Source organism: Myodes glareolus, chromosome 26 (genome assembly GCF_982192425.1).
Source record: "Myodes glareolus chromosome 26, mMyoGla1.1, whole genome shotgun sequence".
NCBI lineage: Eukaryota > Metazoa > Chordata > Mammalia > Rodentia > Cricetidae > Myodes > Myodes glareolus.
In genome coordinates this window covers 29,955,209-29,981,139 of record NC_142051.1, presented here as the reverse complement: position 1 = coordinate 29,981,139, position 25,931 = coordinate 29,955,209, and the positions used below count along the sequence as shown (strand labels likewise).

Genomic DNA, 25,931 nt, shown 5'->3' with positions numbered 1-25,931 from the left:
TGCGTGTGTGCCTGTGTGCATATGTGTATATGCATATGACTAAAATAGGCGTGGTTTTTAACTCAACTGTTCTTGTTCCATTTATAGTTGGACTTTTTATTTACATTTTTGTTCTCCAATTTTTTAATCTGAAATATCTGTCGTGTACATAGAAAATGTAAATTGTTAAAACAATATATTTATTCAATGTAAAAAATATAATTACAGTAAAAGAATTAGTTGAAGAAAATAAGCAACTTGAAGAAGGCATGAAGGAAATTTTGCAGGCTGTTAAGGACATGCAGAAGGACCCTGATGTGAAGGGAGGTGAAACATCTCTAATCATCCCCAGTCTGGAAAGACTGGTTAATGTAAGTTACGTGTGATGATAGTGTCTGCCTGCAGCCAGCCCTTCTTTAGGGGTTTCTGTTTCTGATGCTCTGATAAAATACTCAGATAAAAAGCGACTTAAGAAATAGGATGAATTATACATTTCAGGTACGGCCTGTATGGCAGGACAGTGTCAGCAGCAGGGACCAGAGCAGCTCATCCCAGTGCACCCCAGACTGCAGAACTAACTCTTCTGCTTTCTGGATGCTGAAGGGAGGAAGTGAAGATGTGAGGAACCCAGGTTACTGGCCCAGCTAGCAAGAAACTGACTCTTATATGAACGCTGATCATCTTATTACTGTCTGGCTATTTTCTGCTTTACTAATCGATTAATATTTACTCAATTTTATTTATTTTAATGAAGTAATCACTATGTATAGTAACATAAACTAAATTTAAATTTTATAAATATTACTTTATTTATAAGTTTAAATAACGTTCTTATAGTCAGTGAACATAGGAAATTGATTAAATTATTGAAAGACATTTTTCTTGTCTATGATTTTACTGTTTTCCATTTCATTTGTAATATGTAATATAAATATACTAGGCTATAGAATCAAAGAATGCAGAAGGAATCTTTGATGCCAGTTTGCATTTGAAAGCCCAAGTTGATCAACTTACAGGAAGGAATGAAGAATTAAGGCAAGAACTCAGGGAATCTCGGAAAGAGGCTATAAATTATTCTCAGCAACTGGTAAAAGCAAACTTAAAGGTGAGAGTTTTATTAAATACAAGAAAATATTAAAGCCATGACTGTCTGTTTTAATAGGAAACTTTTGTTTTGTTTTGTTTATCCGAGACAGAGTTTCTTTGTTTAACAGCCCTGGCTGTCCTAAAACTTGCTTTGTAGACCAAGCTGACCTTGAACTCACAGAGATCCATCTGCCTCTGCTTCCTGAGTGCTGGCATTAAAGGTATGTGCCACCACTACTCTGGCTAGGAAACTTTTTTTTAAGTCTTTTTTTTGAAAGGAAAATGTCCTTTGAGTTCTTTCAACCCTAAAACCACCTTTTTTTTTGAAATTTGAAAATGTTTTTATTTATTTATTTATTCTTTGATAATTTCTTATAGTGTATTTTGACCATATCCCATCCATGCTTGATCGGTTCAGAGCCTCTCTAACAACCGTAATTCATGTTCTTTCTCCCTCTTAAAGCAACAACTAAAAAGAAACAAACAAAAGCCTCAGACTTTGATTTGTGGTAGCCAGCTACCTACTCCTGAGCATGGTACCTGCCCTGGAGTATGGTGGATATACTCAGTGTTGACCTACTGAAGAAATGGATTTCTTCCTCTCTGCGCAGTTTTACAAATGTCTGCTTAGCTAGGGCTGGGACTTGGTGAGCACATCGTTTCCTCTGTGCTGTTGTTTGCCAGGCTTGATCTTGTGCAGATGTGTGTGTGCTGTCAGCACAGTCTCCATATGGGCATCTGCCCTGCTGGGACTGGAAATGCTATTTCCTTGGAGTCATCCACAACCTCTGGTCCCTAGCATCGTTCTGCCCCTCTTCCACATATGTCCTTGAGCCCTATTCATGCTGAACACCCTGATGTCTCTCATAAAGATCCTTATGAGGCTATGTGGAAAAGTAAGATCCTTGTACTTTATAAGAGAACATAAGAGCTCTAAATCTTGTATTAGGGATTTCGAAGTAAAAATTAAAGTTTTTATTAATTCTTGTCAAATTGTTCCTGACCATTTAAAAAGATATTCAGTGGAGAAAGCTGAAGAATAACTTCCTGCCTTGTAACTTTCCTAGCATGATTATCATTCCTGGGTTGTTTCCAGATTGATCATCTTGAGAAAGAGACTGATCTTCTCCGCCAGTCTGCAGGAGCCAATGTAGTTTACAGAGGTGTAGACCTGCCTGATGGGATAGCGCCATCGAGTGCCCATATCATCAATTCCCAGAATGAATACTTAATACATCTTTTGCAGGTACTGGTAATCTCTGTAGTAATGACAGACATATTCGATAGTATGTTTCTTAATTTAGTCTATGAAGTCCTGTGAGTTCTCAGAGTAAACAGGCATGCTATTAGTAGATTGTGAGTCAGCTGAACTAATATAAGGGAAGTTTATTCTGTTTACCTACATGTAAATGTTCATGTTTCTTGTTGATCTGTGTTAGTCATTTGAAATGTATAAAGACATGAGAATTATAAGCAAATGCTATAAAGTAGCATCGTGTTGTGTTTATTGCTGGTTAGAAAAGCAAGAGAAGGAAATAGCTTCTCAATGCCTTTAGTAGATTGTCTCTTTTTGTGCTAATCACAGAAAAGCTCGCAAGTAAACCTGACTCTCACTGTTTCTTTCCTGTGTAAATGTTGGTCCACCGCAAATTAGAAAGGGTGCTCTATTCCATTATTTGCCCTGTACTTGCTTTCTCTTTGCCATCTGTATAATGGATTTAAAAATAGCCTGATGAGGTGTCTCAGAATTTCATTTGAAGAGTAATATTGATAGCATCATATAAGCTATAATCGTACTTAAAAAATCTATTCAAAACAAAAATACATTTCTGATTTTAAGCAGCATTGCCTCTCACTGCTAGATTATCCATTGGTGTGATACTTGAGTTATAATCATCAAATGCTGGTTTTGTATTTATATATAACATTACTCTTTATTTGAATTTGTATGATACAGAAGTCATGTAAGGGTAACTTAACATATGGAAACATTTCTTTAAAATTCATCTTATATCACTACTTTTAAATTCATGGCATTATTGATGATTTATATTTGTACATTAAAGGGACATTGTCAACAAATAATGGCAACATGATATACTTGATCTAAGATTTTTTTTTAATTAAAAAAAAGTGGGGGCCTAGCAAGGTGACTCCCTTGGTACAGGCCCTGGTGCCGGCCCTGACAGCCACTGTTTGTCTTCAGTCGCTGCACCACATGTTGGAAGGACAGAACAGACTCCCTAAGTTATCCTCCGGCCTCCAGACTGTATCCTGCACTCACATGCATGCAAATGAATGCTTTAATTAACTCACAGTTTCCCCATATTTAAAAAGAAATAAAAAGGCTAATTTTAGTCAAGGCACAAAAATGTCTGCTGACAAAAGACTATGTAGCTAAATAATAGGAGTTGAGTGTTTGATTGTTCTGTTTGATAAACATTTATGCTCAAGGTGAATACTGTATCTGATAGATGTGGGCTTACTGCAGCTACCATATTTGAAAAGAATAATTTTGCTTGTTTTATAGGACTTTTTATTACCTCATTCTTTGTATCTTATATTAAAATGTTGGAAATATAGAGTTTTAATAATGTTTTTGAAATGTGAATCTGTACCTTTGAATTGAAAATATAGTGTAATGCTATTTAAACTAATTTTTAGGATCTAGACAATAAAGAAAAGAAGTTAAAACATTTAGAAGATTCTCTTGAAGATTATAACAGAAAATTTGCAGTAATTCGTCATCAACAAAGTTTATTATATAAAGAATATCTAAGGTATGTATGTTTTGAAACTTTATAAATTTAGTTGGATATGGTACTGTTCTTTAGTCACAAAGAAAAGTACTGATCCCTTCCACATAACTGTTGTCAAAAATGTGTTTAAGCGTCCTTCTGAAGTAGATCAGTGATCTCAACCCTCTTCATGGCTGGGATTGGCAGAGATGAACCAGACTCTAGCACTGGGTAGATGTGAGACACAGAGAAGATTGCTTTTTCTTTACTGTGTGTTTCTTAGTTGCTTCTAAAAATCTATGATAGCACTTTTTTTTTTTAACCCGAAACGGGTTGTCATGCAATTAAGTGGATAATTCCATAAAATGTTCAAGCTATTGCATAGCACAACTATACACTATAGATAGTCACTGTGGTTAGCAGTACTCATCCTGTCACCCTTACACAACCGTGTTCTTAGGGACTAGTGTGCCTCCCTTACCTCTCACCTCATCACGACCATCATATCTTAGTAGGAAGTAGGCTTCATAGCCAAAGGTGATTCTGAACACTTATGGTAGCATCTAATTGACAGGAAACCCAGAGGTAGTTAGAGGATGGATCAATTTATATGGATTTTTGTTAGCTACTATTGTTATAAAATATTTCTAGACTTTCATAGACCAGAGAGTCATGTTGATTGAAAAAGAGTAACATGTTTTTCCATATTTTGACACATATCTAATCAAAATTAAGTCACGTGTTTAAATCAAAACCATTTACTGGCAAAGGTAATTATGCCACTAAAATTCGCTCATGCCAAGCATAAATTAACAGTTGTATGTCTTTTCAGTTAGCAAAAGTGATTTATATACTTGTAAGACTGATTCATTTGGATTTGTTTTAATTGAAAAGTAAATCTGTATTTGTTTATGCTGCATGCACAAAATATTTAGAATGCAAATATTAGAAATCACTGGATTTGGAGAAAACTGATTTTCTCTTTACCATTGGGTATCAAATGCAAATGGCTTTTGGATAGGGGTGAGACCCTCTGTCCACCTCATGAAGTGACTAAAGTGAAGTTTCAAAGAACCCTTTTCAAATGAATTTTTAAACCTTGGTTTTTTTTTCTATTTAATTTCTATTGACAAAATATTATAGACTTGATTTTTATATTTCAAGTCTAGATGAGGATTGAGGTATTATGTTGCAAATATATTAAAGAGATAGGGCAAATAAAGATGGAAATAACTTGATAAAATTGATACTACTTTTAATTTATTAAAAACATTGAGTGAAAATGTAACTTCTTGTAATTTGAATGTTTGGTAGTATGTCTTTTGTTCTGAGAATATTTAAAGCTTCCATAATCTAAATTTATCCCTTTTGCAGTTAAAAAAATTATATTTATTCTATTTATTATCTTTTTAATTGTTATCGCATGATATTATAGTGAAAAGGAGACTTGGAAAACAGAGTCTGAGACAAGCAAAGAGGAGAAGAGAAAACTTGAGGACCAAGTCCAGCAGGATGCTGTGAGAGTGAAGGAGTACAATGTAAGCCTGACTCCGGATGCTCCTCTGCCAGCACCCGAGGAGAGCTGGTTCACTTAGTAACGCCAGTGTGCTTCTCTGCAGAATCTGCTCAGTGCCCTTCAGATGGATTCAAATGAGATGAAGAAAATGCTTTCGGAAAACAGTAGGAAAATCACCGTTTTGCAAGTGAATGAGAAGTCCCTCATAAGGCAGTATACAACCCTGGTGGAAATGGAGCGGCAGCTTAGGAAAGAAAACGGGAAGCACAAGAATGACTTAGTATCAATGGAAGCTGAAGTTACTGAAAAAATTGGAAGTTTGCAAAGATTTAAGGTATTTCTGAAAATTTTTGGGGGGGGCAGCTTAGGAATTTTTCAGGTCTGCAAACAGTGAGACTCATGCACACCCGTCAACAGTGGTTCGTGTTTACTGACATTTGCTAAAATTACTTTATCCAGTTTTTGTAGACTACTCAAATTGCAGCCATAAATGTTTTTACCATATATCTCTACCATAGAAAGTTTTGTTTGCGTTATTGTAATGATATTATTTTACTGAAATATTGACAGTATTTCCCTAACTTTCCCACAGTGCTGACTATATTCAGTCTCCTTTAGGTCTAGGCTTTGATCATGAATAGTGCATGTATTGAATTTGACAGTTGTGTGTCCTGACCCTGAAGACAGTGACCTGTTTCGCTGTGTTTTGCTCTTCTCTTTAGAGAATATTTAATAAATCTACTTTTTTTGATTTTACCAGGTTTAGCTCTGAGGCCTTTATTTGATTCAATTTGAACAGTTTTAGCAAGAGAACGTCTTAAACAATTATCTGTGCTATGTCACTCCATAGATAGCTTATCTGTCTGGGTGGTGTTTTGTGGAGAATTACGTCATTTTTGATTGATATCTATATTTTTAAGTGGTTAACTGGTAAGATTTTAGCGTGTTATAAATTAAGGATCCTTTGCTATTTTTCCTAATAATTCTCACAGTCATGGTTGCCTGATATGGGTGTTCATGGTTTTCTCATATTATTACTGCTGTCACATTCTTTTGAAAGTATTTCCCACTGTGAAGACAGAATGAGAACTCGGTATTTCCTTTTCACCACCGGTTACAGAAGGGCAGGATGTGTGTGCTCTGTTTCTGGGTGGATTTGTCGTTTTCTCGTGAGAGTCTTCATCTTTGGTTGTCATGATAGATTCACAGACTTATAAGCATTAGCCACATTTCTCTCAGTTGATAATTCTAAACTTTGTTTACTAGAAAGCTTTTTACAATCGTCTCTTAATTTTGTTTTTTGTTTTGTTTTGTTTTGTTTTTTTAAAGCATGGATCCATTAGTTTTTGAACCAAACTTGATTTGTTTTCTGGCATAAAGAAATTTTCTGGACCTAACTTACACACTACTTCTGCTTGGATGCAAAGTAATCCACTTCTTTAAGGAATCCTGTTTCTTTTTAGAGGGTTAACTATTTACATGCCAGAACTGATTATATGATGATGTCATTGCTACTTGTCTCTTTCCTTGGATGATATAGGGAATATAGTGTATAACTTTAGAATATGAGTGCATGTTGTTATTTCCAATCCAAACTTAACATTGTTAGGTAATTATACCACTATATTTTATTCTCTAAACTCATTTAACTTTGTAATGTTATTTTCTTCATGTTTTGCATAGAAAACTAAAATATTAATTATTTTATCAGATATCATCACATATTAAAAATAATAGCATCTGTAACACTTCTTACTATATGCTAAAATTTCTTTGCAGTTGTAATTTTCCTTGGAATCTGTCCTATTGTGCATTGCTGGCAAAAATAACATATTCTAGTAACTTGAAAAATTCCGTCATCTTTTTATTTTCTTTTTGCTTTCAATATTAGGATTTTTCAAAGTGAATTAGAATATATAAACTGTGTTTTGAAAGGTTTAGTGAGAAATGTCTTGCTGCTGCCCCTGCCCTGCTATCCAGGTAACAGAATACTCTCCAGGTAGTATGTCTGCGACAGGAACAGAACCTGGGAGTGGTCACCCATCCACACCTGTCTGTGCCTTCACCTCAGAGCTGTTTCTATTTGGACATGAATTAAGGAAAATTTGAGACTTAGGAATGGTCTTGTTTTTATTTTTGTGGCTTTAAGAAAATTGGACTCTTGGGTTTTACCAATATAGATCGTGCTTAAAATATGAGCTGGAGTTTTCTGCCATCCTCCCTCTTTCTTCAAACATCGTTTTTGCTTTATGTTTTTTGTGTTTCATTTTTTATAATAGGAAATAAGAAAGGGGGATGTTTTCAAGGAAACAAAACGTATTTCCTTGCTTTTTATTCAGCCTGCTTCACAAAATGAAACCAAACCCCTAGAATATGGTAGAATAGTATCTGTTTATTTCCATGAAAGATGCTGTTGCAGTTAGACCAGAAGCTCACTATACCCAGGAATGCATTATAGCTACAGCATCTTCGTCTCCTCTTCGTCAGTCTGGTTATCTACTGCCCCGCTCGCCTCCATCCTGTTACTGTACTCTTTTATATGCCTTTGGCTTATCATAGAGCAGATCACTGGGAAGAACTGAAAGTCCCAGTGCCTTGTTTGTTTTAATAAACCACTTTAGTGTCTCCAATTAATGACTTTTCATTAGAATGGTAGAACATTATGTGGCTCCTCTTCTTAGGGCCGAGCAAATACCTAGTAAACTTAGAAATAGGAAAAGTTTGTTTTGGTTCAGAAATTGGGAGGTTTGAAAATATAGTCTTTACCTTTGACCTGTGGTGCTACAAGTACATCATAGGCCCCATAATCCTTGTGAAAGCACACTCCAGGTGACTTCCCACCGAACCCCACACTTTAGTCCTTTCCGCTCCCTAGCAGCACCCTGCTGGAGAATGCGCTCCTACCACGTGTTTCTGGAGGAAGAATGTTCCGTATTAGATTATAGCAAGCAAGAAATGAGTAACAAATTCTTATTGCTACTATTTAGACATTTTCATTACTCAGTAATGGAAACCAAAAACAAGTTTGTATGACTTCAAGAAAGCAAAAAGGTTTTCTTAGTTTATACTAATTTCGCCACTTAAAATGTCAAATGTTTGGTTGACTTTAATCTTCTAAAATTTAGAGTAGGCAGGCTTCCAAAGGTGATTTCTGAGTGATTGCAGTTTATTTTATTTTCTCAAATTAATTATATTTCAATTTACTATGACAGCTTGTAAAAGGATTCATTTAAATTGCTAATTAAAACTTTCCAAATATTATTTCCTATGTGAAAGAATAGCATGAGAAATATATTTTTCAAATGATTTTAAAATCCATTTTGCTTTTCATTGAAATATCTTCCTTAAAAATGACTAATGCTTTACCAGAAAAGTATGCAAATTTAACTGAGTGTATCCTTTTTTTCAGGAAATGGCTACCTTCAAAATTGCAGCTCTCCAGAAAGTTGTAGATAATAGTGTCTCTTTGTCTGAACTTGAACTTGCCAATAAGCAATACAATGAACTAACTACTAAGTACAGGGACATACTGCAGAAAGATAACATGCTTGTTCAGAGAACAAGTAACTTAGAACACCTGGAGGTGAGTGTGTGTGATCTTTGAACCCTGTTGTTCTAGCCACTTTACTTTGAGGGTATCCTGGGGCTATAAGACTTTTACTGATTTCTAGTGATTAAAGTTGGTTTCTTTTTATGTAACTGTGGTGGAGATATGATCATAGGTATAATCTAGTTGTGGTTTGTCCTGGATATCAGTACATATATCTATATGTAACATACTATGTATTTATAATTGTTGATAACTTAAAGGTGACTTTATCTAGGTCATCCTCTTACGTGTCTTGTATGACTTAGCTGGGTCAAACTTCTTTCTTGGCACACATGTAATTAAAGGGAGACATGCTATTAAATATCTATTCTTCTCTTTTTTTTTGCCTTGATCTCAGAGTTCTCAAATTTGGTTTCTTATGATGAATTTATTTGACTGTGAATACATTATTCATGGCAATTCATAGATATTGGATAAACGTTCCAAATCTCCATTCTCTCATGTTTTAGAAATACTGAAATTTGGGGTGGGGATAAAGGAGATGGCTCTGAGTGTAAAAGCTCTTCCTGGCGGGTGATTTGGATCTGTGGAACATGTATGTTTTAGTTTCTTTTGTGTGATGAATCACCTAGCAAAAGCAACTTTAAAAAGAAGAATTTCTCTGACTCCCAGTTCATGGTAGAGTCTGGTATGGTAGGGAAATCCACATAGCAGGAACACGTAGTGTGGAGCAATTCGTCACATTGTGTCCTCCATCAAGGCACGGTGCATGCATGCTTCCTGCTCCTTAGCTTGCTCTCTCCGTTTTGTGTCGTTGTCTCTCCCACTAAGGGAAGGAATCCTGTCCACAGTCAAGATGCGTTTTCCTCCATTAGTTGATATAATCAAGGTAATCCCCCACAGGGGCCATCCCCCTGCTGATTATAGATTCTGTCAAGTTGACAACTATTAGATTACATCATAAAAAAAAAAAACCAGTATGGACCCATAATAGCATCATTCATTCCTACAGCCAAGGGGAGACCGAGAGAGGGAAATGACCTTGCCTGGAAGTTTGTGGCTAGCTAGTCTGAAATATTAACAGCACAGAGGCAGAAACAATGAGAAAATGCCCTGCCTGTATCAGAGTGAATGGCAAGAACAGACTTCCAAAAGTTGTTCTTAGATCTCTACACAAATGTTTCGTCACATGTGTGCCTATACTCACACACATTACATACAGAAACTATGGAAGGTGGAAGGTCACTAGTTTCATTAGACTATTTGTATATATAGTCCTGACCTTTCATTATTCTGCTTCTTAATCTTTATTTCCTCGGTGGAGTGAGTGTGTGTGTGTGTGTGTGTGTGTGTATGTGTGTATGTGTGTGATATGTTTACATGTATATGACATTCTTTTGCTTGAATGTATGTGTGTATGTGGATCACATACTTGCTGTGCCTGCAGAGACGAGAAGAGGTTATTGGATCCTCTAGCTGGAGTTACTGACACTTACAGTCCGTGCTCTTTCCAGCCCCGCTCTCTCCATTTCCCATTTCTATCAGATAATCTCTGGAGAAATAAAGGCCCAGGCTTCTACAGACTTCTCATAGAAGTAGAGGTGTATGTCTTTAGACTTAATCTTCTTTAAGATTCTCCCACAAGCATGGAATAGGAAATAATTTGGGGAGCTCAGAATGTCATACTTATGTAGGGGAACACACTGAGTAAATGAAACATTATTTTTCTGATGACTTACGCAAAATAGCTTGAGTCATTATATATTAATACTATCTAGAAATAATCCTAGTCCATTAACTTTTTACTGCTTTTGCTGAAGACCAGAGATAATTATGTTACTGTTTAAAGGTAATTCTATTTAGATGTAGTAATAATTTCCTTTTCCTATTTTCCATGTCCTTGTTCTGTGTCTCCGGTATTAGCAAAGCTCTCAAGAAATCTGCAGTTAGCTACCAGTGAGCTGTTTTTTCCTTTATTTTGTATTGCTAAAACTCAAAACTCAGGCAAGAACTGAACGTCTCAGCTCCATCTCTAGTCTTCAATAAATAGCTTTTTAAGTTTTATTTGCTATTGTTATTATTATTTGTGTGTATGTGTGTGTGTATCTCTGTATGTGTGTGCTTACATGTGTGTTTAAGTCAGATAATATTCAGGAGTCAGTTCATGGTAGGTTCTGGGGATGGAACACAGGTTGTCGGGCTTGCACAGTATGAACTTGTACTTGTTGAGGCATATTGTTTGCCTTCAGTGACTTTTAGTTTAATTCTTCTGTTTCCCCAAAGAACACTTCGTAATCGCCCCTCAAAATTGGTGTATGTCTATGAGATATGGGAAAGCCCAGTAACAGAGCCTGCTGCCCGCTGAGGACCTGAGTGCAGATCCCAGCTCTCGTGGTCAGGTGTCCACAGCTGCCCAGGACTTGGGAGTTAGAAACACTTGGACCCTGAGGCCAGCATCAGCCTAGACTAAATTCAGATCCTGTCTCAAGGAAACAGGCAAATGAACCTGAGAGTGAGTGAGCAAGAATCCTTAGTTGTTCCCTTTGTCTCCTGTTCTTTCTGTAATTCATTTATAATTTTAACATTATCATCACATCTTTTATGCCCTTCTATCTGATGGCACTGTTTTGGTTTTCTTCTTCACCTTGTTTGTTGCAGCCATTATTCACATTGCCATCTCCAGTCGTAAACCCTCCTTGCCGCCTCTAAAATGATAGCTGCGTATACTGTTACCATGTTACTCACTCCCATGCTTAGGAATCACTGGATTGGCAAAAAGTCAAATCCTCTCTCTGTTTACCTTATGATTGTTCTTGCTTTAAGGCAGTGGTTCTCAGCCTCTGGTTTGCTACTGAGATCAAACAACCCTTTCACAGGGGTGACCTAAGACTATTGGAAAACACAGATGTCTACACTCATCAGAGCAGCAAACTACAGCTATGGAGTAGCAGTGAAAATGTGGTCAGTGGTCACCACAGCATGAGGGTCGCGGCATTAGGGAGCTGGGAACCACTGCTTTAAAGCAAGACAAGAGTTTAAAGGCTCAGAGAAGGAAAATGGTGCTGAATTAGGAAAAGATTGGGTGTTTGAAGACCTAAGCAACAGTAAGCAAAATTAGGAGCCTTGTACTACAGATTTTAGAATTTAGGGAATGTGAGTCTCAATGAAGGATTATCAATGTTGGGTTGGCCTCTGGGCTTGTTTATGGGGGGGGGATTGTTTTAACTAACTTTATTAATATGGTAATACATAACTCACTGTGGTGCAGCCACTACCTTGGAGGGGGTTTCTGCTCTGTGTAAGAGTGGAGAAGTCAAGCTGAATACAAGCAAGCAGTCATACATGAACTTACATGTGTTCTTGACCGGATGTGATAGGACTGTTTGAAGTTCCTGTCTTGAGTTCCCTTAATGGTAGATGGAAACATGGGATTATATCCCTAAATAAGCTCACCCTACATTGTTTTTGTGATAGGCTGTTTTATCACAGCAACAAGAAAAGCTAGCAAAGGAGATTCTACCACACTCACATACACACAGACCATAAATGGAGAAGCCTGTGAGATGTGGGATTTGTGCTTTTCTTTTTCCTGCTAAAATCTAGCACCTGTCACAGATGATGTGTTAGGGATGTGCGTGTGAGTGCTTGTGTGAATGAGGCAAATAAGCAGTAGTTTGTGAAAGTTCAAAGCCCCTCTGGATTTCTTACTGGTTAAAATGAATAAGTGTCTTTAGTGGCAAAGGCTAATACGTGGACGTTTAGAGCCAGGTGTGTTATATGCGAGAGTCTGATTATTATTTATATGTGAGATGTGTGAGAAATTATATTTTTTTAATTTACTAAAATTATTTTTGAATATGGTTAATTTCTGTATGATTTTTATCTACATCTTTTAAAAATAAATCTTAAAATTTTCAATTAAAAATTGTGAGTGTTAAGAGATAATGCATAAGGTTGAAGCTGTGAGGTGTTTGTGGTACCCATTCCCCTTGCATTGTAGTCATCTGTGACGTCTGTTTCGTATTCAGTGTGAAAATGCATCTTTAAAAGAACAAATGGATACAATAAGTAAAGAGCTAGAGATTACAAAGGAGAAGCTGCACACCATTGAACAAGCCTGGGAACAAGAAATTAAATTAGGTGAGTCTTAACACAGGGAATACCAAGTGATCAGTGTGTAACAGTGATTGTTTTTACTGAAACTTCCTTTTCTATAGTAAAATATGAGCATGTAGTTTGATTTGAAAAGATGAAGTGTATCCTACAGTTTAGTATACCGATTATAAATAATATCCTGGGTGCTTGGTGTAGAGGTCTCACGTGAGATTTTTTTTTCTAGTAAAATCGTATATTATAAATTTTTGATTAAACACTAGCCATTTTTAAATTATTTTAGCAATTAAAACCTAGTGATAATTTTGAAGTATGTGTTTTTGAGTGCAATGTTTTATGTGTTGTATATTATTTGATACCTTTAAATGAAAAATTCACCACAATATATCAAAGAAAAATTGAGAATTTTTATTTTCTATATTTGCAGAAATATATTGTTATATTTTATGTGTGTTTTATGTACTTTAAATAATAAACATTATTTGTTATATATCAATTTAATACAAATTTAAAATATTTCTGTATTTTAATCATTTATTTTTTAAAAATTCTTGCAATATCCTGTTATTTGAGTGCTTATGATTAAAGTGTTAACTCTTTTATTTTGCTATTATTTAGAATGATACAAAGATTACCTTCATTTATATCTGACTTACCATATTATTTTTTTATTTTTTTAATGCTATTCCTTTTTTGTTTGTTTGGTTGGTTGGTTAGTTGGCTTTTCGAGACAAGGTTTCTCTGTAGCTTTGGTGCCTATCCAGGAACTAGCTCTTGTAGACCAGGCTGACCTTGAACTCACAGAGATCCACCTGCCTCTGCCTCGGGAGTGCTGGGATTAAAGGCCTGCACCACCACTGCCCAACTGACTTGCCTTATTATTCTATATAAAATTTCAATATGATAGTATTTGATATTATGTGTATACAGGGACCAACATAGTGCTCATGATTTGAAATTATACATGTAAAATTTTTTAATCATATAACTTCAGATTTTACTCTTGAGCATGGTGTGTGATAGCGGTAAAAATCATGTCATTGCACTTACATGTCCCAAGTGACGCTGCTGTCCTGTATTGCCCCAGTGCAGTTAGCATTCTTCTCATAGCAAGTGGTTCATTTCCAACTATTCACAACCCTCTAACCTCTGCCAGCTCCCCACTGACCTTCACGTTGGTGTCTCAGTAGCCTTATACTTAGAGTTGGACTTTCCTTGGGCCATCAATTCCCAAATAATGACACAGAGACCTCTTATTAAGTATGAAAGCTCGGCCTTAGCTTAGGCTTGTTCCTAACTAGTTCTTAAAACTTAAATGATCCTGTCTCTATTAATCTACATTCCGCTATGTGGCTTGTTACCTCTCCTCAGTACCTTGCATCCAGCTTCCTCCGTGTCTGGATGGCGAATCTCTTGTGCATCAGATTCCTCCCAGAGTTCCCCTCTTACCCTGGATGTCCTGCCTGTCTCTCCTGCCTAGATATTGGCTGTCAGCTCTTTAATAAACCAATAAGAAGGTACTTTAGCAGAGAAAAATATTCACAGTGCACAAAAAGATTATCTCACAACATAGTTTTTATTGTCATTTTATTGATTAATGGAGAGATTTAGTCTAGAAAGAAAAGGTGGGTAGGCATCAGACAGTTAGGAATAAATAAGTAAATAAAGGGAAGAATGCAGTATGTCTTAATTCAAAAGTTCATTTCTGCCATAGACAATACCACTTTTTAAAAACCTCTTCTGAATTATCTTCTGTGTGGTGTATTATAACATACAGGAAATGAATCAAACATGGATAAGGCAAGAAAATCAATGACGAATAGTGACATTGTTTCTATTTCAAAAAAAATCACTGTGTTGGAGATGAAGGAATTAAATGAAAGGCAGAGAGCTGAACACTGTCAGAAAATGTATGAACACCTGAGGACCTCAGTAAAGCACATGGAAGAACGGAATTTTGAATTGGAAACCAAATTCACTGAGGTTTGTACAACTTTTATCGTATGGAGACTGGAATTCTGAGAACTTTGTACTCTAAGACTGCAATGTGTGCAGCATTTGCATTTCATGTAAAGGATGTACAGACAATTATTTTAAAATCTGAATTGCTTTAGATTAAACCACTTATTTCTATACCCAGATTCTTTCTTGCCAATGTCATGGTATTGGTTTTAATGAACAGAAGGGTGTTGTTTCTTTAAAAAGCAAATTGTCTTCCAAACCCATCTCTTTGTTTAAAATTTACTCATTGTCTTTTATATTCCAGAACGAGTTTGGAATCAAGACTATAGTAAGAGGAAAAATAGTTTAAAAAAAATTCTTCAAAAATTTTAATACGAGGTTGTTGAAGATTTTTAATTGGTCTAAATGCAGTCTGCAAATATTCAACAACTTATGATTAAACAGCACCTTACAGATGTTCTCTTAGGTTGATATACTTTCCAAAACATAAGTATTATTTTTATTTTAAGCCATAAATATCATTACAAATTAATATAATTATTTTTAAAATTTATAAAATTTTAACCCTTTGTAAGTATTTTGTTTATAGTTTAAAGATTTTTAGTGATTGCCTAAAATAAGTAATTTTTGATGGATTTGGACTATTACTACATCTTTTTTATAATGTGTTCTTGATTCTTTCTTTAGTCTGTTCTTACCCCTTTGTACCTGTTTTTGACCTAAGGGAAAGTAAAGAAACTACAGTACTCAGAAGTCTAGATGTTGTGTGTCTAGGCTGGGGCTGTGTTCATTGGCATGCTTAGTTCACACGGGCTCTGGGTTCCAGTTCCAGTGCAAGGTAAAGCAGAATTCATAAGATAAAAGAGTCCTGAGGATATTTTATTGTCACTTCTCCACAGCTTACCAAAATCAACCTGGATGCCCAGAAGGTGGAGCAGATGCTGAGAGACGAACTAGCTGATAGTGTGAGCAAGGCCGTGAGCGATGCTGATAGACAGCGCATTCTCGAGTTAGAGAAGAAGGAGGTGGAGCTCAAAGTTGAAGTGTCTAAGTAAGTGCACACACAGTTCAATCATTTCATGTGTCTAGTGATCTGCCTTTAGGAAGATCAATGATAGACAGATGGGACAATATCCATACTCACTTTGTTTTTAAGAAGATTAAGATCCTGTGACATAGCACTGAAGAGGAAATGACCTCTCAAAGTTTTCCCCACCACCACCTGAAATGTAGGGATGCAGCTGTAGAAGGCACCAAAGCAGAACAGAAACCATGTATGGTCCACTTCTTACTCATGTCTCCTGTTTTTCAGGAGAAGTAGTGAAGAGCCGGGGTCACTTAGTATTTATTTTACTAACTTTAAAAAGAAAGGAATTTTACCTTTTTATAAGGTTGATGTAAACATACTGTAGTGATATTTCATTTGTATTTTAATAGATAAAGCTTGCCTGAAGTTCAGAATGTAAAACAGCCCCACTGGTCAGCCTTACAGACCAGGCAGTGGTGGCACACACCTTTAATTTCAATAACCACACTAGTTTGCCATAGAAACTGGGTGGTAGTGGTGCACACCTTTAATCCCAGCCCTAGAGAGGAATATAAGACAGGAGGAGACAGCTCTCACACACAGTCTCATTCTGAGATCCCTGGAGGCAGGATTTCTGACTGAGGTTGCGTTAAGAGCCAGTGACTGGCTGTTTTGCTTTTCTGACCTTAATCATGCTACAACATATAATTAATTTGTATTTTGATTTAATTAACATTTCTTAGAAACTAGCTGTGTGGTAGGCATTGTGCAAGACGTTAGACATCAATTCATGGACTCTTGCCTACTAACACTTAGGTGAAAGTTTTTCTCATTGGCAGTACTTAGAGTACTGAATATATGTTATGCACTCTCTAATCAGGGGCTCCTTCCATGGGTAGTAAACATGGGGAGCACTGAGTTTATGTGTCAAACACAAAGAACTTTTAGAATTGTGTGTGTGTGTGTGATTTGCTTACAAAATCATAGCCATTCCTTCAGAACATTGAGAGTCCTTTTGGGAAAATCGGTCATTTTTAATTCTTCCTATTATGATTGACTTTGTCTCTTCTCATAAACCTTACCTTGTAAGATGCATTCATTTCATTATATTTTATTAGCCACCAGTTATAGAGACCTTCTAATCAGTATGATGAAACCCAATGTATATATCCGTCTCACTTAGCTCAAATTAATCAACCTCAAAAAAAGACATTTTCATTTGGTTTTGGTACAGAAATTATAAGGCAAATATGTGTAAATGTATAATTTGTTTCTTTTTTTCAGCTAATTGATAAATCAAACTAGTCATACTTTCCATATAACATAACTGTCAAATATAAAATTCTGTGTATGAAGCATATAACATGTAAAAGTTAAAATGAATTTTACATTGATTCTTAACTGTGCTTTTGCAACAGGTTAGCCTGTTTGGGTTGACCTACCATTTCCTAAATATAATAAAAAGTATCTTAGGAAAAATGTGTAGGGGCAGTGGGGGCAAGTGTTTTCTGACCACCTGCATTTGGAAAGTGACATAAGTCATTGTCTCAGTTTCACTTAACAGATGGCGTTATCTTTCAAAATGTGTGTATTGTTCTGTACCACAGGTGTTGGACTTCCCAGAGTAGGGGATGCTTTCATAGACACTTTTTGGTCTGTTATGGAATTAGGTTTCACGAAATAGTTCAAGAGACCCTTGATCTCTTTGGACTTGGTGCAAAGAAGAAATGGCATAGACTAATTGCATTTCTAGAACGATGTCTCAAAATTAGGACTTTTGGTGTTTGCTGAACTGTACCTTAAATATGTTGTCACTTTCTAGACTGAGAGAGATTTCTGATATTGCCAAAAGACAAGTTGAGTTTTTGAATACGCAGCAACAGTCCAGGGAAAAGGAAGTGGAATCCCTCAGAATGCAGCTTCTGGACTACCAGGTGCATATTGTACTGCCTCCCCTGTTTAGTCTGCCTGCTAATTCACCTCAGACTCTGATGGAGCGTGGAGTGCTCAGCAGAACTAGTTGCAGAAATAGAAACCTGTTCCTGTTAGTTAGGACTTTAGAAACCTTTCTTTCTTCCTTTCTTCCTTTCTCTCTCTCTCTCTCTCTCTCTCTCTCTCTCTCTCTCTCTCTTTCTCTTTCTCTCTCTCATATATATATGGATATATATATATCCATATATATATGCACCACCATTAGAAAACTAGAAAATGTATTTTATTTCAAATACCTATAGATTTATTTGACAGGTGCCAGTCACAGTTAACATACTAAGGAGAAATAATTAAGAGCCTTTACTGACTGTATTTTCTCTTGTACGTATCAGCTTTTTATATAATCCCATGTTCTATAGTTTTTAGAGGAGTAAAATATGTGTATATATATATATATATATAGCCGGATGGTGGTGGCCCACACCTTTATTCCCAGCACTGGGGAGACAGAGGCAGGCGGATCTCTGTGAGTTCAAGGTCAGCCTGGTCTACAAGAGCTAGTTCCAGGACAGGCTCCAAAGCTACAGAGAAACCCTGTCTCAAAAAAAAAAAACCCCAATACACCCCCTCATATGTGTGTGTGTGTGTGTCTGTCTGTGTGTCTGTCTGTGTGTCTACATATATCTATCAGAGTTGTGCTGTTGTCTGTGAACTAAAAGGAAAACAGTACTACAAACAACTATCATTCAATTAGAATTTTAAGTATGTTTCATTCTGAATATATATAGTTTTTAACTATTGTGTTAAAGTAAAATTGTTAAAAAAAAACTCACGTGCAATAGTTTTAAATTTTTATTAGTAAACCGTTACTGAACCCATGGTTTATTTATTGACAAAACCCCTGACATTTACTATAAATATGTATTTTTTGTTAGGCACAATCTGATGAAAAGGCGCTAATTGCCAAACTGCACCAACATGTTGTCGCTCTTCAGATTAGTGAGGCCACTGCCCTTGGTAAGTTGGAGTCGGTTACATCTAAACTCCAGAAGATGGAGGCCTACAATTTGCGCCTAGAGCAGAAACTGGATGAGAAAGAGCAGACCCTCTACTACGCTCGCCTGGAAGGCAGAAACAGAGCAAAACACCTGCGCCAAACTATTCAGTCTCTGCGAAGACAGTTCAGTGGTGCCTTACCCCTGGCCCAGCAGGAAAAGTTCTCCAAAACGATGATTCAGCTGCAAAATGACAAACTGAAGATAATGCAAGAAATGAAAAGTTCTCAACAAGAACACAGAAATATGGAAAACAAAACACTGGAGATGGAATTAAAATTAAAAGGCTTGGAAGAATTGATAAGCACTTTAAAGGATGCCAGGGGAGCCCAAAAGGTAAAACTTGAACTGAAATTCAGTATTCCAATGTTATGTAGTAACATTGCTTGTAATCTGTATCTGTGTGAGAAATGTCCAATGTGCATTTAAAATACGAGTTGTAATTAGTTAGATTTTATAAATTTAGAATTTGAACTTTCCTAAGCAAGGATCTTTAGCAAGAATACTTTAAATATTCTAAAAAAGCTCTAAGAAATTTTAAGTGTAATAATTTAAATGATTTAATAGTTATCAGTTGATTTCTACTGTGCACAAATATTTCCTATTTGAATTATTTGTTTTCTGTGTTTTTACTTGTAGATATTCCTTGTGAATACTTGCAGTTTTTATAGTTTCACATTTATTTTATTTTTTTAATTTATCTACTTATTATGTATAGTGTTCTGCCTGTTTGTATACCTGGAGGTCAGAAGGCACCAGATCTCAGTATAGATGGTTGTAAGCCACCCTGTGGTTGCTGGGAATTGATCTCAGTATCCAGTGCTCTTAATCCCTGTGCCATGTCTCCAGGCCTCCACATTTATTTCTTAAAGGTTAATTTTTATCATCATTTGGGAAGAATTAAATGATAAATAATTATCTTGTGGTTAAATCCTGTTCCCTGTGCTAGAAATACTTAGAATTTTTTAAATTTTCATTTATTGGACAGATTTCTCAAAATTTGTTCTTTGATAATTTTATATGTTTATATAATAGATTCTGGTCACACCTATCTGTCTATTGTATCCTCCTCTTCCATCATTCTCCCGGCCCCGACCTTCTTCCCATCAAATCCTTGTCCTATCTTTATGTTTTTGTTTTCACTTTGTTACCGACTGAGCTTGCCCAGCAGCGCTCCTGTGAGCACGGGTGTGAAGCTGTCACAGGAGCAGGAGGCACCAGCGGCTGTCGCTGTAGGCAGGGGTAGGCTCTCTAATCTGAACAGTGCTTCCAGTGAGTCAGTACTGACTACAGTGCCGTGAATGAAACTGAACGCAAATGTTGCAATTTCTATTTATTCATTTGAAAATAACTTGAAGAATATTTTATTTTAATGTTGTACTTACTTTAGAATAATCTTTGGAAATTCTCACTAACTTTGCCATATGCCTTGCCTATGGACTAACTTCCTTCATCTTGGTACAGCTTGTTATTAATTTCAAGTAATATCATGACCAGTTACTTAGCATTTATATTCATATATAATTTAGGTAATCAGTTGGCATGTCAAGATAGAAGAGCTTCGCCTTCAAGAACTTAAACTAAACAGAGAACTAGTCAAGGGCAAAGAAGAAATCAAATACTTGAATAATATCATCTCTGAATATGAGCAGACCATCAGCAGTCTCGAGGAAGACATTGTTCAGCAGAGCAAGGTTTTGTTCTCTATTTCTGTTCTTTTTAAGGCTTTAGACGTCAGATCATTACATTTTAACTGTATTGTTGTGATAAAATATGGTTCCCCTTATATTGAGTAACAAAATAACCTACTTCTTGCTTCTTAAACTCCAAACATAAGAATTGATTTAGTTGTAACAGAAGTCTTAAGCTTAAAGACAGTATGTCAGCAAACTTAGTTGGTCAGTTCATGTTTCTTTTGATGTTCATTATTTGACTCCTTCAGTCAGGTTTCTGCACGTTGTCATTGTTGATTTAGAACCCAGCCTGGGGTAGAAAAAGTAGATGCTGAAGAGCTAGACTTCACTTATAAAACACCCCCTCGCCACAGGCATTGTGTTCCTTGTGCTTAGGTCTTTCTTCTCTGTGTCCTAGCTACTTGTGTTCATACTTTCACTGTCCTAAGACTGTCCCTCACTGCAAAGGCTCCTTGGTGTGACTAGGAAATTGGCCATATGGCAGGGCTTGCTTTCATTCTCTAAACAGTGTTTGCCATCCTCTCGTGTCTTACGTGTTTGCTTGTTATTATTTGTTCCTTACTTCCTGGGATGTAAGTTCCTTGGTGACAGGGACTAAGTTGTGTTTATTGCTATGCTTGCAATAGTACTTTGAAAATATGTGTCATTAGACGTAATTGTGATGGATGGATGGATGGATGGATGGACGGACGGACGGACGGACGGACGGACGGACGGACGGACGGAGGGACTCATGACTAGATTGAAATTCTGACTTTACACCTGCCTGCCCCTGTGATCTTAGGAAGTTGCTTGACCTCCTAAGTTTGTGTCTTTTCCCATATTACAAGAGCACAAGTAGTGACGGCAAAGCTGAGGTTAAGTAAGGAGATGCACATGTGCTTGTTAATGCTCAGTGTCACTGTGTATGCGCCTAACACAAATAAATGTCTCTTTCAGTTTCACGAAGAAAGACAAATGGCTTGGGATCAAAGAGAAGTTGAGCTGGAACGCCAGCTAGACATTTTTGACCGTCAGCAAAATGAAATACTCAGTGCAGCACAAAAGGTATCAAAAATGACTGTGTTTGGTGCTTCTCTGATTTAGATAGACTTTTAACGGTAGGGTGTATGCCTTATGGTAATTGTCCTGAGTTTCTTTGTTTAAAGACAAGTTAAATTTAGTTCATGACTTTTTCATACATTATAAGATATAATATTGTTTCCTTAGTACTATACTGCTGTTTTTAAAACATATTATTTCTCAATAGTTTGAAGAGGCTACAGGATCAATGCCAGACCCCAGCTTGCCCCTTCCAAACCAACTTGAAATAGCTCTAAGAAAAATTAAGGAGAATATTCGAACAATTTTTAAAACACAAGCAACTTGCAAGTCACTAGAAGAGGTAATTTGAAGAATTTGTATTTTGATTGGTATATTATTGGGTATGTTTATGGAATTTTGTAAATATTATTTACTAATGTTAAGTATAAAATGGTAGATTTCTTGCTAATTCCACTTTTTCTATTCTTATTTACTATTTCTAATAGCTTTTGATAACAAATAGTTCAGGTGTTTAATATGAATTTACTACTCATTTGTTTACTGCTTTCTACTTTTGGAAACACTGAATGTTAAAGTGAGCATCAAGGGTAATAAAAGGCATTTAATTGTAGCTTTCTGAACAATATATTACCTTCCCTTACTGCTTATTTCATTGTTATTTATTTTATCATTTATTTTGTAGTATATGTTGTAGATCCTTTGTGAGTATGTAAAGTTGAAGCAAAAGAAGTTCTTTAATCTAGGTACAGAATTTGATTAATAGATGGTTAAATCAGCTCTTTAAATTATTTATAAAATAACACAAGCTGACTATTTAAATATTAGTTTACATCTAAACATATTAATAATGCATTTAATAAGAATTTCTTGTGTAAAATTCTGCCTATTTAATCAATTCAGGAAAGTTTAAAATTTTTGGGTTATATGAAATGCTATTAAATTACTAGTTTTAAAGTATTTGTGGTAATATTACTGAATATTAAAACTTCTTTTCTATTTTGGTGAGGTAAACTTCCCAGTGCAAAGTTGTGATTCGTTTACCTGTTCTTTGAAATCCCAGTCTTACCCTCGAGTAACTGCTCTGCATTAGCTTTCTAATACTCTGTTAGTCCCTGGTGTCAAGGAGAGGTTTGATTGGATTTTCTTCCTAGTTCTAGCAGCACCCATTTCTAGGTCTAAACTGCAAGGTATAAATAAAGTCAATTAATTACATGTTATATTCACTCTAAGCAAGTTTTTAACAAGTGAGGATCTTAAGTAAATTAAATAAATATGTAAATAAATGAACTGTTGCAAAGAAATGTACTAAATAGAATTGTATTGTCAAACGACTGTTACCCGTACGTGAAACATGAAGCAAGACTACTTGCTCGCCTGTATGTGGCTAAAATTCATTTGAAGCATTTCAAAGGGCAAGCTAAATGTAATAATTTATTGTGACTTTACTATAGAAGCTGCAAGAAAAAGAATCTGCTTTACGGTTGGCAGAGCAAAATATTCTGTCAAGAGACAAAGTAATCAATGAACTGAGGCTCCGATTGCCTGCCACAGCTGATCGAGAGAAACTTATAGCTCAGCTTGACAGAAAAGAGCTGGAACCAAAGTCTCAGCACACAATGAAAATCGCCCAACAAACCATTGCTAACATGCAGGCAAGGTTGAATCAGAAGGAAGAAGTCCTGAAGAAATACCAGCATCTTCTGGAAAAAGCCAGAGAGGTATTTGTTATGCTGCTGTTTTTCTGATCGTGTATTTCAATCAAACACCACAAATTATTTCTCTTAATGTGGTAGTTCATTTTTGCTTTCAGATGATTCTATTTAGGACTTTTTGCTTTCACATGATTGGATTACAGATCTGTCAGTAAAACTGGCAGTTTGTGTACGTGTCTCTTCTTCCTCTTGTGGACTGAGGTAAACGAGAGTATCTGCTATGGAGACATGGGTGGTTTAGAAAATGTCAGGTGGATTTATGAGTGAAAACTGAAACAGTAAGGTTAACAATACTCCACAGGGGTGGTCTGTGGAGATCTAATTCTCTGGAACAGTAGGAGAGATCTAGTAATTTAAAATGTTCCGAGAAACAAATTAAGGGTGACGGATGCATATTATTTTTAACGTTAAAAATAAATTGTAAGACTTGGGTGGTCAGCATGAACGCATCCTAACAGATGTATAATGGCCTAATGTACATATGCATGAATATACATATGCATATCTTTTCTGTTCTGAGGGTTTGGAAGATTAAAAATTAACTGAGAACATGAATGTATTTCAGTCATAATTTACAGTACAGCTTAACTTCCTGTGAAACAGGAGCAAAGAGAAATTGTTAAGAAGCACGAGGAAGACCTTCATGTCCTTCATCATAAATTAGAACTACAGGCTGAGAATTCACTCAATAAATTCAAGCAGACAGCCCAGGTAAGGTTCTGAGAACTTTGTTCTATTCTTTATTGAGATGTGAGATCACGTAATTTAAAATTTACCTCTTCATATCTCACAGGAGAATACACCTACCATTGTGTTGACAAAATAATATTATGAAAAGCATCTCTGAGCATGAAAACATGATCAGTTTTTTAACCCAAATCCAACCCTCAGCAATTTTCAGTGCTTATAAAATCATATTTCTGTCCCTTGCCATGGACTGAAAGTCTCCTATGTTATGAGTCTACTCTTTTTTTCCAAATTCCATCCATAAATTAATTTGTATTTATTTTCCAACTTTTGAATTAACCTCCTACTTGACCCCATCAATCAATCTGTTCTTTGTGCGGACAGTGGCCCCGATTCTCTTACCCCACAGCTTCAAGCTCCTCAAGCCTCACCTCATTAACTCATCGTCATAGCCCTCCCCTGCACCTACGTGCTGGCTAAAACGCAGGGCACACAAAGAGTACAGACTATATCCTGTCTTCCCTGATCCTTCTTTTCCTCTCAGATAGTAGACTGCATTCTTCATAAAGAAATGTATGGATAAATCGTCCATAGTCTCAGATCACACTTACTCATTACTAATCCTTTCATATCTCATAGGATTTACTAAACCAGTCTCCTGGTTCAGTACCTACCAACAAGCATTTCATCCGTCTGGCCGAGATGGAGCAGACAGTAGCAGAACAAGATGACTCTCTGGCCTCACTTCTTACCAAACTAAAGAAAGTATCAAAAGATTTGGAAAGACAGAAAGAAATTACTGAGTTAAAAGTCAGAGAATTTGAAAACATCAAATTACGGTAAATCTTAGAAATCTTTTAAAAATGAGCAAGTAATGAGCAAATGGCATTAAGACTGTGTTGAAGCCTGTGTGGGCATTGTCGTGAGACCCTGGTATGTGTCCTTTTGTCCACAGGACTCTGCAGCTCATTGCTTTACAGGAATGAGGCTAGGAAGGCTCGGTAATGCGATGAGTGGACATGAGACAATCCCAGGTTGTAGTCAGTCTTACTCAGAAGCCAATTTATTTTCTTCTCTAGAGTCTTATTTTTAACATTTCCACTGCCCGCTTCATCCTGTGTAAATGAAAATGTTTCCTTGGGCTCCTTCAGAGTGCTGAGATGAATGAAGTCCCTATGGTACTATCTACAAGCGTGGCTTGACAATTAGAAGCTCACATATAAATTGCTTTTGTTTAAACACCCAGCAGTATGTGATAAAACAGAGGCTCAATAAGTGTTCGTTAAATAGAGATATCAAAAGCTATAGTGTCAGAATGTTCACAGCATCCTACATATTAAATATTGTAATTTAATTGGGCTGTAGTGGTGCACATCTTTAATCCCAGCACTCTGGAGACATAAGCAAGCAGACCTCTGTGACTTCAAGGCCAGCCTGGTCTACAGAGTTAGCTCCAGGATAATTAGCCAGGGATACACAGAGAAACCTGTCTCGAAAAACCAAAAAATTAAAAAGTTTAAAAACAGATTGTAATCATTAGCCAGCCATTTTTTTAAAAAAATAGACCTTTAAACATAAAATTGGTATAAGGTTGTTCAGTTCCTGATCATAGACCATCTCTCTGGGCCTGAACTCATCTCTGATGAAAGTGAGAATGTTGAGCCACTTAGGATTCTGTTTCCTTTCTGATGGCCTGTTAGAACTTAGGCTGTTTACTCTTGGACCCAAGACACAGTGATGCCCGTGTCACGGGAACCCCACAGAGCTGGTATCCAATGCAAACACACTGGGGTTTATTGATTACAAGTTAGCTAACTTGGACCATAATCCAACACA

The 25,931-nt window shown here is 36.3% G+C and overlaps 1 protein-coding gene across 4 annotated transcripts in view; it reads left to right on the top strand.

Annotated features, from left to right (window-relative positions):
- Cep290 (centrosomal protein 290) overlaps positions 1–25,931 on the top strand; it is an 81,500-nt gene that overhangs the window by 28,085 nt on the left and 27,484 nt on the right. For all 4 annotated transcript variants that reach the window (XM_087902068.1, XM_087902067.1, XM_087902066.1 and 1 more), the window contains 18 exons: positions 208–350; positions 920–1,084; positions 2,162–2,311; positions 3,730–3,845; positions 5,239–5,341; positions 5,423–5,653; positions 8,729–8,902; positions 12,898–13,009; positions 14,760–14,965; positions 15,844–15,995; positions 17,794–17,905; positions 18,839–19,294; positions 20,488–20,652; positions 21,592–21,699; positions 21,902–22,036; positions 23,148–23,414; positions 24,012–24,119; positions 24,735–24,934. In XM_087902068.1, coding sequence (XP_087758194.1) covers positions 208–350; positions 920–1,084; positions 2,162–2,311; positions 3,730–3,845; positions 5,239–5,341; positions 5,423–5,653; positions 8,729–8,902; positions 12,898–13,009; positions 14,760–14,965; positions 15,844–15,995; positions 17,794–17,905; positions 18,839–19,294; positions 20,488–20,652; positions 21,592–21,699; positions 21,902–22,036; positions 23,148–23,414; positions 24,012–24,119; positions 24,735–24,934 — 3,103 coding nt within the window. The remainder of the gene's footprint in view (positions 1–207; positions 351–919; positions 1,085–2,161; positions 2,312–3,729; positions 3,846–5,238; positions 5,342–5,422; positions 5,654–8,728; positions 8,903–12,897; positions 13,010–14,759; positions 14,966–15,843; positions 15,996–17,793; positions 17,906–18,838; positions 19,295–20,487; positions 20,653–21,591; positions 21,700–21,901; positions 22,037–23,147; positions 23,415–24,011; positions 24,120–24,734; positions 24,935–25,931) is intronic.